The sequence below is a fragment of the Cyprinodon tularosa genome, unplaced genomic scaffold (genome assembly GCF_016077235.1).
Source record: "Cyprinodon tularosa strain WSP-4 unplaced genomic scaffold, ASM1607723v1 ctg201, whole genome shotgun sequence".
Lineage (NCBI taxonomy): Eukaryota > Metazoa > Chordata > Actinopteri > Cyprinodontiformes > Cyprinodontidae > Cyprinodon > Cyprinodon tularosa.
In genome coordinates this window covers 616,059-627,881 of record NW_024038739.1, presented here as the reverse complement: position 1 = coordinate 627,881, position 11,823 = coordinate 616,059, and the positions used below count along the sequence as shown (strand labels likewise).

General features: G+C 37.5%; 1 protein-coding gene across 3 annotated transcripts; it reads right to left on the bottom strand.

The window, feature by feature from the left end:
- Positions 1-2,025: 2,025 nt before the first annotated feature.
- On the bottom strand, positions 2,026-11,802 carry afmid (arylformamidase). Of its 3 annotated transcripts, XM_038284665.1 has the most exons (11): positions 11,649-11,802; positions 9,897-9,987; positions 6,499-6,603; positions 6,374-6,422; positions 6,213-6,298; positions 6,054-6,126; positions 5,863-5,960; positions 5,674-5,752; positions 4,694-4,829; positions 4,391-4,495; positions 2,026-2,730 (listed from the first exon to the last, which is right to left on the bottom strand). In XM_038284665.1, exons 1-11 carry the CDS (start codon positions 11,676-11,678, stop codon positions 2,701-2,703), a joined length of 882 nt encoding a protein of 293 aa, XP_038140593.1. In that variant the 5' UTR covers positions 11,679-11,802; the 3' UTR covers positions 2,026-2,700. The 3 variants fall into 3 exon arrangements, with proteins under 3 accessions (XP_038140593.1, XP_038140594.1, XP_038140592.1); XM_038284666.1 differs by lacking the exon at positions 9,897-9,987 and having other exon boundaries at positions 11,649-11,772; XM_038284664.1 differs by lacking the exon at positions 11,649-11,802 and having other exon boundaries at positions 9,897-10,062.
- Between the last annotated feature and the right edge of the window lie 21 nt (positions 11,803-11,823).

The following is an 11,823-nucleotide window of genomic DNA, read 5'->3' as shown; positions in this document are numbered from 1 at the left end:
GTTTGGAAATATTTTTTTTCTTAAATAGATATTTAGCTCCTAACAATTTATTTAATCAACAAAGTAAGATTTTTTATAAATGAATGACTGACAGTGAAAAAATGACTTGGAAAAAATAACCCCCCAAATTTATTGATATATATATTTACATACATACATACATACATACATGCTTAACAATAAACAGTAGTTAATAACAAGACCATTTACTCTATCTCCCAGTTCAAGGAATTTATAGCTGAATGTTTATTTAATTATCTAAAGTAAAAATTAAATGTAGAAATGCACATTTGAAACACATGTTAATTCACTCAAATTCGCCTTTTTTTTCTGTCCAAAAATGTTTGGTTCAGTAGAAATTCGTGCACTATTTTAAGCGTGTTATATTGACTAATAATACCAATTTTTTTTTTTTTTTTTTTGTTTATTTGTCAGATTTTATTGAGGAGTTTCATTTCGGGTTGGCTTCCAGAATATGATGTGTAAACTTTAAACTTAAGATGTCATTATTAAAAGGGTCGTAGAAAACAAATCGAGTTTACATGGTAATAGATGAATAATGATAGTTCAGTGGGTGAAATGGATGTAGAAAAGTTCAAACCCCATTGACACCTCCTTTCTCTGCAAATCTCACAATTCTAAACTTCCACCATAAAACAGGCGAATCCATATGAAACCCCGAATTGACGTCAATTCAGGATGTTGCCTTATTTGGTTCTAGCCTGTACTTTTCTTACACCCCAAAATTGACATACAGACCAGCCCACTGGCTCACTGGCCCAAGAACATGAATAGAGGTAGATCTCCCAGACGAAAAAAAAAAAAAAAAAAAGAGGACATCTGGTCACTCTACCATATCAACAATTAGATGTTTCAGTGAGTGAGTGCTTGTTGCTATGATGAGTCTTTGCTCAGCAGCTTCGCTCGTTGTAAACCAACCAATCAGTGCACAGCTCATCTAAATATTCATGAGCATACCATAAAAGGAACAAAACCTGTTATTCCATTGTAGGGCTTTTAGCCAGGCTTGCATTAGGACTCATAGAACAGCAAATATGCCATTTCCAGCCCAACCAATGTTACACACCCTATTCAGAGACCTCAGGGACCAGCACCGAATACCCTATAGAATCATTCCATGGAATGGGCCAAAATACCAGCAACAGTGTGTGAAAACCTTGTGAAGACTTACAGGAAACGTTTGATCTCTGTCATTGCCAACAAAGGATATATAACAAAGTATTGAGATGAACTTTTGTTATTGACCAAATACTTATTTTCCACCACATTTTGCAAATAAATTCTTTAAAAAAAATCAGACAATGTGATTTTCTGGATTTTTTTTTCTCATTTTGTCTCTCATAGTTGAGGTATATCTATGATGAAGATTACCGGCCTCTCTCATCTTTTTAAGTGGGAGAACTTGCACTATTGGTGGCTGACTAAATACTTTTTTGCCCCACTGTATGTAAAGACCCGAATGCTACAAGTCAGTGACTTAACACAACGTTTTGGTTTCCTCACCTGGAAAAAGTCTCAGCTGCATGCTTGAATATTAAGAACTCTAAAAATAAGATCAAGGGAAGTAGTATTAAATCCTGTATAGTCTAAGATGTTTGATTTTCAGAAACAAGCAGTTTTTTTTTTGTTCCTGTGGGTTTTCAAATATTTTAAACCAACAGAACACACTGTATAATATCTATGTGCAAATATGATCCTCCTGTGTTTAAATGTTCATATCCATGGAAATGCAATCTGCTTAGCCGATAGTTACACATGGCTCATTTCACAGCAGTTATTTTCACCACAGAAAGAACACATTTTTTAACCAGATTTTTACAGGAACAAACTTTGATAAGGAGTACAGCCCATCTTAATTGGGGGGGGGGGGGGGGGGGGGGGGTGGGGGGGGGGATCTATCTTGAAACAAGATGAATGGTTCATAAGCTCACACTGCTCATTAACTTTTAAATGTAAATGAGCAGCTTATGGTTTTACGAAACAATAAGACTACAAAAAGAAATATTTTTTTCGTGAATTTAAATATTTATTTTCTTTTTTATATCCTACAATGATAAACATTGTGAAAATTTGTCTGCAATAACAGAATATGTAGTGTAAACTAAAGTTTCACTGTTACTGGTTAACTACATGTCAGTTTCAAAGCTTCCTTTTTGGAAATGAAAATTCTGGCACTTTACCAGGATTAAGTTCATATATACACCCGTATGTCTCATCATCTATCATCGGGATTCTCTGGGTGAGATCTCACTGTAGAGATAGATATTATGGTGACACTTCCCTCAGATTAAACAAGTTTCTGCTCTTCAGACTTAACTTAACACTCTGAAGACTGTCACACAAAAAAGGAAAAAGCAAAAAAACAAAAACGCCAACAGTCAGACCAGCTTGGAGATAAGCCATCAGTAACAATCTTCTCAAAAACATAAAATGTGTGTTGGCCGTGCCTCCTAAAAATAACACAATGGGCTACAGTCAACTGGTGTTTTAAACATCCAAAGCTAAGGACTTCTTTCAAAGCAGCTGATGAAGAATGTTTGCAATAAATAATCTAAATGAAGCCATCAGATTAACTAATGTCATCTGGATTGATTTCAAAGGACAAGAAGAACATTTACTACAGTGAAAACCTGAAACAATGCATATTTTCTCAGACGGATCAGAGGTCAGGTTAACTCTTCAGCTTTTCCCCATCATCTTCAGGAGAAGCTGCAGAGAAAAAGTAATGACAGAAGGGGTTAAATAGGAAAAATACGACTTAAGCTTTCTGATTTGTCAGACAGAATGATGAATCTCCTTTATTAAAACAAAAAAATATTTCCATTTTTTACTTCTGAATACGTCGCACAGCGTAAAGTACAGCTCCAATGTACTTTATACCCCCCTGACAACCAGTTAAAACTTTCTTTTAATCTTAAAGTATTTACCTTACATTTAAAAACACTAAATATGGTAGAAAACCAACAATGTTCATCCCATTTAACACACCATCCTAAAAAATGTTTGCTGCAAAAGACTTCCTTCCATTTTGATCAGTGTTTCCCAACCGGGGGTACCTGTACCCCTGGTGGTCTGCGAGTACATTGCAAGGCGTACATGAAAATATTTTATTTCTCAGGTAATAACATAGAATAAGGCTGGGGTCTGCTTTATTTTGTGTGGAACCAACTGAAAAATTAAACAAGCTTCTACCAACCAAACAGTACGTTTTTATTATATGTTTGAGTTCACCAAAACCAAGCAGATGAACAGACTGGATGTAGAGAACAGCCTGGGATCAGCAGTTTTTCACACTGAGCTATCAGAGCTCATCAAACCAGCTCCCGTGTCCTGGTGAAAACAAACTAAAACTAATTAAGTCAGTCTGACTTTAAGGTTTGTTCTTTATTTTGCTCTCAATTCCTCATGTTTAAATATGATCATAAGGGAGATACTCAGAGGAGCTCTACTTTTATAAAGGCAGATTTATAGTATAATTCTATATTGTATTTATTTTGATTCTTTACGAACTTCTTGGCAACATAATTAGATTGAAAAGATTAAAATGCCAAAGAATTAAATGCTCAAGTTAAAAAAATTAAACAATATACTTTTTATTTTATAATCGGTTATTGTACTTTTGGACAATCATCAATACTTTTGACTGAGAGGGACTCATAGTAAGACAAAATGCCCAAAGGACAAGTCTAAAAAGGTTGGGAAACACTGATTTAGTGAACAACCTTAAACATCCCGCCAGCGCTATGGCTGAATGATTAAAAGTATTTTCTTATGTGTTAAACTGGCCTTATTAAAGCCCATACTTAGGTAAACCAGGAATGCCTGTTTAGACCAATTGAATAAGATTTTTAAACACTATGAATCACGGTGTGCTATTCGTTATTGAACTGTCAGTTAACATCTCAATAAAACACGATGAAGCCTTTGGATGTCAAACCTGAAAGTCTGGAGACATGCTGATGGTTCAACTTGTTTCAGAATATAAAGACATGAGAGTAGAAGCACTAAGATCAGTCTGAAATCGAGGCTTGTAGAAAAATAACATGGTGATCAGGGTAACAATTACTCCAGAAGTTTAATCCAAAACGGCCTGGTATTCTGCCCATGCCTGAGACATCCAGCGTTACATCACATAATCCTGCCTTTGTTATTAGGGATGCTTGACCTGCCTCTCATACACTGGTATTTTACTAACTCGGGTCTTAAAATAGTCAAGCTGCTCATTTGGGGCCAGTAAAATACTACTGCAGTGTAGTGTGACTGAAAAAATCTGTTTAAAGCTAATTTCTGTTCAGATAAATCATTGACACAAACACAATGTTTAGAAATGCTAAGAAAAAAAAGGTTGATTGTGGGTAAAAGGCTGTACCTTTGTTAGGTGATAGTCTCCATCTACCAGCTGCTCTATGATATTAAAATGGTCTGTGTTTGCTACATCCTCCATTGTGACATTCAGTCCCGCTTCTTCCAGAGTCTTAAAACACACAAAGGTAAGTTAGTGAGACGAGCAATCATGTCTGGTTTTAATTTTTGAATGGGAACTTAATATTTTTTAATATAGAAAGATCTACTTAATTAGTAAAATGTGGTTCCATTTTAGTAAAAAGCACGAAGAGAACCAAACGTAGGTCATCTTGTTTGATTTAAAGCGGACTACTGTGTGACTACTAACTTTGTAGTATTCCTCTGACTGCTTGCGAAACTCCGGAGAATCGTTCTGAGCGACAGCCACAACGATCTGACAGCTGGAGGAGGACTGTTTGAGCTGAGGAACCAGCCTGCTTGGGCTGTTTCGTACCGCCACCTCCCTGCAGACACAAAGCAGTGAGGCTCTGAATGGCACCAACAGAGAGCAACAACAGAGACCACATCTTCCAGCACAGTGTTCTCTACATCACAGTGCCTCACATTAACAGCCAAGATCAGGAAATTAATCACAGCAGGGACTCAAAGCATCAAAAAATGGGATTAATGTTTTCTTCCTCTAATTTAATACACTTTAAAATGTTAGGAATACAGCTAGCAATTAAATTTAAAAAGTAATTTTTTTTATTTCTCCCTAATAAAACACGATACAAATAAAATTTTCCCCAAAATTGATTTGTGAAACTCCCTGTTATAGTTTGCCATGAGTTGAGGCTGAATTTAGCGATAAAAACAGGATCAAAGATGCTGTTTTAAAATTGTTGGAATAATGACCCCAGATGCATCACAGATAGAACTAGGGCTGCATCTAACAATTATGTTGATTTTTTATTTCAATTAATCGACTAATGATGGGATAGCCAAAGATTCTTTAAAGTAGATTTCTTATTAATTTCTTAAAGTACCTCAAGTCTGAAATTGATTAAAGCTGCTTAGACTCTACAAAACCTAAGGGCTCCTTTCTCCTCTTTGCTGGTAAACTAGACATTTTAAAACCTTCAGAGAGGAAAAATTCAAGTGGGAAATAATTGAATCTCACTCACCAAACAGGAAATTATTTTTAGGATACGTTTTAACACGTTTAAAATATCCAGCTGCTCATCCCCAAAATATCAATTGCATTAAAGTTAACATTATGGAAAAAGTGTCAAGATTAATGCAGGTATAGATTATCCAAACCGGCACAATGCCTGAATTCCAGCAGGTCTCTGCGTACGTTGGACCTACTCTGTCATCTTTAGAGGCTCGTTGACGTATGTTGACAGGATGGGCAGCAGGTCATATATGCCGCTCACAAGAAAAGCACCTTGGAGAAAATTAGAGACAGCAAACAAATATTAAACAGGGGGAAAAAAACACATTAGGATATATTTCTGATCTTTAGAGTGTTCTGATATTCCTAGTCTGGACCCTCACCTTTAATGTTTGGTGTGCTGCTGTACTGGGACCAGTCGGTGGAGAGCACCATGGCAGCAAGGTGGGCCCCTGCAGAGTGGCCACACAGGTACAGACCACTAAACAAAGAATTGCAGAGACATTATTCAACACAGAGGAGCAGATTCTATTCCAAACAATATCTAGCATGGTGAAATTTATTATTACTTTACCTGATATGTGAGTACTGCTGAATGACGGACACAACACTACGGCGAACCTGTGATACCATCAGATCCATGTTACCTTAAAAGGAGGCACAGCAGACAGATGACATTTCCAGCTCATCTCCTCCTCATCCTTTCATCTACAGATCTAATGAGGAACCTTACCTTTGGGGGCGATATCGTAACCAACAGCAACCACAACTACATCCTTATCAACGAGTGGGACGGCCATGAATCCAGACTCCTCTTTGCTGGGAAGATTTTTCTTTTATTGAATTAACATTTGAAGCTAGGTTAGAAATAAAGGATGGGATAGGGAGCCGCACCTGAGGAACTGCCAGTAGCCTCCATGGATGTAAATAACCAGGTTGACGTCTGAGAGAGAGGATACGCAGCTGGTTATTAGTTCACTGGGAGTTGCTTCAGGTCATTTTTAAACATAACGTCGTACCCAAAGAGCTGGTCCTGGGGATGTACACATCTAGTTTCTCTCCATCCCCCTCGCCGTATGGGACATCAATCAAAGTCTGAGCCAGGCTACGGGCTCGCTGCGTACCTGAAAACAGAATGAGGGCACCGTCAGACAACAGCTGATTTAAGAAAATGAAAAGGCATGAGTAATGTGGCTTTATAAGAATGTTTTATTTTATTTTCTAAACTACACTTCAGCATAAAATAAGACATGAAGCGTTCGTTGAGGTACCCCCCCAATCAAGGCAGTTCATCAGGGCAATGAGGAGCTGATGATATTTTCCATCACTATCTGACACTCATTTTGGTAGCAGCACAGTGATCTTTTTTTGTTTGTTTTTATGATGTAGGTTTTCCTTGTTTTGGGCAGACTACTCTATTTTTTTTTTATTTCCCTGTTTGATTCTGATTTTTTTTTTTTGTCTTGTAACTTCTTTTGTTATGAAGGGCATAAGTGTCCATTTCCATCGCCTTTTTACTTGTAAATCAACAATTAAACCTCTAAACTGTGAGAAAAATATATTTTTTTCTCTCTGTTTTTACTCCCTTATTATTCAGTAGAAAATGTATTGCTGACAGAGATGAGGGATCAGCTCATGGCAGCCATACATCCTAAACAGAGGTAGGGTTAGGAGCTTGACCATCCAGGAGACCAAGTAGAGATGCTGCTCCTTCATATTGAGAGGCTCATCTGGAGACTATATCAGGCTGGACCGCCTTAGGATTCCCCCAGAGGAGCTGGGGGAGGTATTTGGGTAAAGGAAAGTCTGGGAGTCAGCAGATCCCATTGTCCCCCCAAGCCTATCGCAAGTGATATAAATCATAAATATAAATCACAATTTTTATACTTTGAAAATGGAGCAGCCTTAAGTGGAAGCAGTAAAATATGTTTGTGCTTTAGATGACTTCCTTTTATTATACTTTCCACACATAATAAGATGTGGCATCATTTGGTGAGCATTCCATTAGTGTTTAAAAGAAGAAAATCACAAAGAAACACATTGTTGTTAGCTTGCACTTTTTCCTATGACACCGGAGTTGCCATATTTCTCTTCTTCTAAGGTTGGAGGTGTTTAATTAGATTAGGGTTTTAGGTCATTATTTTACCACTAAAAGCAGAATATGGAGCAGACAGAAGAGCCAAACAGCATCCATACAGGTGCTGGTCATAAAATTAGAATATCATGAAAAAGTAGATTGATTTCAGTAATTCCATTTAAAAAGTGAAACTTGTATATTATATTCATACATTACATACAAACTCATATATTTCAGATGTTTATTTTGTTTAATTTTGATGATTACAAATGACAACAAATGAAAATCTCAAATTCATCATATCAGAAAATTAGAATATTGTGAAAAGGTTCAAAATTGATGGCCCCTGGTGCCACACTCTAATCAGCTAATTAACTCAAACCACCTGCAAAAGCCTTTAAATGGTCTTTCAGTCTAGTTCTATAGGCTACACAATCATGGGGAAGACTGCTGACTTGACAGTTGTCCAAAAGACGACCATCGACACCTTGCACAAGGAGGGCAAGACACAAAAGGTCATCGCTAAAGAGGCTGGCTGTTCACAGAGCTCAGTGTCCAAGCACATTAATAGAGAGGCGAAGGGAAGGAAAAGATGTGGTCGAAAAAAGTGTACAAGCAAGAGAGATAACCGCACCCTGGAGAGGATTGTGAAACAAAACCCATTCAAAAATGTGGGGGAGATTCACAAAGAGTGGACTGCAGCTGGAGTGAGTGCTTCAAGAACCACCACACACAGACGTATGAAAGACATGGGTTTCTGCTGTCGCATTCCTTGTGTCAAGCCACTCTTGAACCACAGACAGCGTCAGAAGCGTCTTGCCTGGGCTAAAGAGAAACAGGACTGGACTGCTGGTGAGTGGTCCAAAGTCATGTTCTCTGATGAAAGTAAATTTTGCATTTCCTTTGGAAATCAAGGTCCCAGAGTCTGGAGGAAAAGAAGAGAGGCACTTCATCCACGTTGCTTGAAGTCCAGTGTAAAGTTTCCACAGTCAGTGATGGTTTGGGGTGCCATGTCATCTGCTGGTGTTGGTCCATTGTGTTTTCTGAGGTCCAGGGTCAACGCAGCCACATACCAGGAAGTTTTAGAGCACTTCATGCTTCCTGCAGCTGACCAACATTTTGGAGATGCAGATTTCATTTTCCAACAGGACTTGGCACCTGCACACAGTGCCAAAGCTACCAGTACCTGGTTGAAGGACCATGGTATCCCTGTTCTTAATTGGCCAGCAAACTCTCCTGACCTTAACCCCATAGAAAATCTATGGGGTATTGTGAAGAAGAAGATGCAGTACACCAGACCCAACAATTCAGAAGAGCTAAAAGCCACCATTAGAGCAACCTGGGCTATCATAACACCTGAGCAGTGCCACAGACTGATCGACTCCATGCCACGCGGCATTGCTGCAGTAATACAGGCCAAAGGAGGCCCAACTAAATACTGAGTGCTGTACATGCTCATACTTTTCATGTTCATACTTTTCAGTTGGCCAACATTTCTATAAATCCTTTGTTTTTATTGGTCTTCAGTAATATTCTAATTTTCTGATATGATGAATTTGAGATTTTCATTTGTTGTCATTTGTAATCAAAATTAAACAAAATAAACATCTGAAATATATGAGTTTGTATGTAATGTATGAATATAATATACAAGTTTCACTTTTTAAATGGAATTACTGAAATCAATCTACTTTTTCATGATATTCTAATTTTATGACCAGCACCTGTAGGACCAGGGGACCCCTGTAAGAAGCTGTAGAGAGGAACTAGTATCCAGGAACCCACCTTGAAAACCTTTAAGATCTTTTCAAATTATTGCCCCCATAAAGCTGTGCTCTTTATTTCCTAACAGCTTGGAACAAAAAAAAAAAAAAAAAAAAAGAACTTTTACAATCTAAAGCAAAAGCTAATTTAATTAATTTATTTGACAATAAGACATATGTGATTGTGAATTGGATAATAAACAACATAACATAGTCATATGTTACTGAAATGTATCTCATTAGTATCTTGAATGCGACATATCAATGTGGAAAACCTTTAAATCCAACTTTAGGCCACAATTAGTTCCTGTCATGTGATTTGTTAAAGAACAAACCTCAACAAGTTTAGGTAAAAATAACTAGCTTTGCTTAAAACAACCCGTTTCAAACTAATTAATCCATTATCTAAAAAAAAAAAGAGCACAAGTAGCTTAAAATGTCCAGATCCACTCAAACTCAATGACTGGGCTCACAGATTTGGATCGACAACAAACAACACACCGGTTCTCCTGTGGCCTGAAAACCAGACTTTCAGTAAATAGAACTAATTCACCGCGTCACCTCCAGACAAACAGACCTTCCTTCAGAGCCTTAACGTGGGCTTTGATCACGTCGTCAGCCGCCATCCTGTGGGACCACCTGCTAGGCGAGTACTGCTTCTCCAGCTCCTGGTTGACAGAGAGACACAACTCTGAGAGCAGCCCCGCCGCCATTCGAGCTGGCACGCGACCAGCGGCGAGGGATAAACACAGGGGACAGCGCCCTCTGCTGACATCTCTGGTCAACTGCAGGTATCAGTTACACAGCTCCATCTCAAAATAATATTAGCATATTAGCATATTATTTTCCATAATGTAATGATAAAGCTTGAACATTCATATATTTTAGATTCATTGCAAACTTGCTGAAATGTTTCTGGCATTTTATTATCTTAATACGGATGAGTTTGGCATACAGCTCATGAAAACCCAAAATTCCTATCTCACAAAATTAGCATAATTAATCACAATATGCTAATATTTTGAGAAGGACCTGTATTCTAAGTCTACAACAACAACTACTATTACTATTACTACTACTAATAATAATGTCTTCAAACCATAGTGTGACGATCCCCTACTGTCCAGTAGGTGTCGCCATTTCACTGTTTGGTTTTGTTCTTTTCAGGAAGCAGGTAGAGGGGCTGCTAATTGAAAGCACCTGGTGGCTGTTAAATACTGACATCTGTCAGTCACTGGACCTGCTTGATTTGGCCTTCAGACCAGACCGGAACAGGCAGCATTGATCCACACTTCTCTTTGACTGGCTGATCATCTCTTCCTTGGCATAATTGGGAGAAAATAAATTATTGTTTCCCATTTTTGTCAGTTCTTAAAAGTGGTGCGTGACAATAGTTGTAGCCAAGTGTTGACATTTGCTCTATTGGTTTACAATGTGCATTGTGTCTATGCTGCTAAAATGAACAATAGCATAAGTTAATATTTTTAAGGTTGATGAAGACGAACTAGATCGCTCAAATACACAATTTATTAAATAATAAAGAACCTCAGAGGGGAGAATTTTGGCTGTTCTAAAGGAAGCTGTAGTGCAAAAATACAAAATAAAACTTTTGAAAAATGAAAGGGTTATCTCCTATTGAGCTAATTGCCACCGGAGCAGAACATGGTTGGGAATGGCAGCAGCGGATGAAGCTTTGTGCATGGAGGTTTGATTTCCAATAGCAGCAAAGAAACAAACTTCTATCTCAGAAAAACATTCATGGGACAAGCTGATTTTCTGATCCATTTATCAGGGTTGGACTATGAAGGACTGAGGAAAAGTTATTTTATTTGATAATATTTAATTAATATTTACACAAGAAATATATAATCATTGCAAATAACATAAAAAGTATATGCATTTAAAATGATCTAATATTTCTTTCAGACATTAAATTTTTTTTTTCCATTTCTTTTTCCTTTTTTTCTGAAAGAATGATTTAAGTTGATCACTATTGTAAATATAAAAGTTCATTGAACCCCGAGTCACATGACATTCTAATCGTTAATCTTTTAAAGGCTAATATACACCCTAAGCGAAACGCCGGATTTTGACTGCTATGAGCAGAGCTCATTAATCTACTCTGTTCATAGACTAGATTGCTCAGTGGCCATTGCAGCAGATCAAATCAAAACAAAAGACTTTACGTGCTTATATTAACTACAAACCCAATGTCAAATCACACTCAGTGATTTCAACGTCTCTAGTTTTGCGTGATCTTTACATTTTAGTCCAGTTATCATACAAACATGAAACATTAAAGGAAAAATCTTTAAAGTGAAACTCTTACGTCTCTCTGCATTTCCCTCCAGTGCATCATTTTGTTTGACAGAAAGGCTTAGCTCACTGCTAGGAAAGGAAACAATTTCAACCGCCATGTGTTGAAGATCTGAACTTTAGACCGCTGATGCTCACTATGTAAACATGGCATTCAGTGTTTAATCTGCTGTGTAACACCCTCAGCA

Excerpts from the sequence above, each read along its gene's own strand:
- afmid (XM_038284664.1), bottom strand. The coding sequence starts at position 10,032 with ATGGCGGCGGGGCTGCTCTCAGAGTTGTGTCTCTCTGTCAACCAGGAG. Across the intron at positions 5,961-6,053 it reads CAGCAGTACTCACATATCAG|TGGTCTGTACCTGTGTGGCC; the intron begins GTAAAGTAATAA and ends TTCTTTGTTTAG. Across the intron at positions 5,753-5,862 it reads CAGCACACCAAACATTAAAG|GTGCTTTTCTTGTGAGCGGC; the intron begins GTGAGGGTCCAG and ends ATTTTCTCCAAG.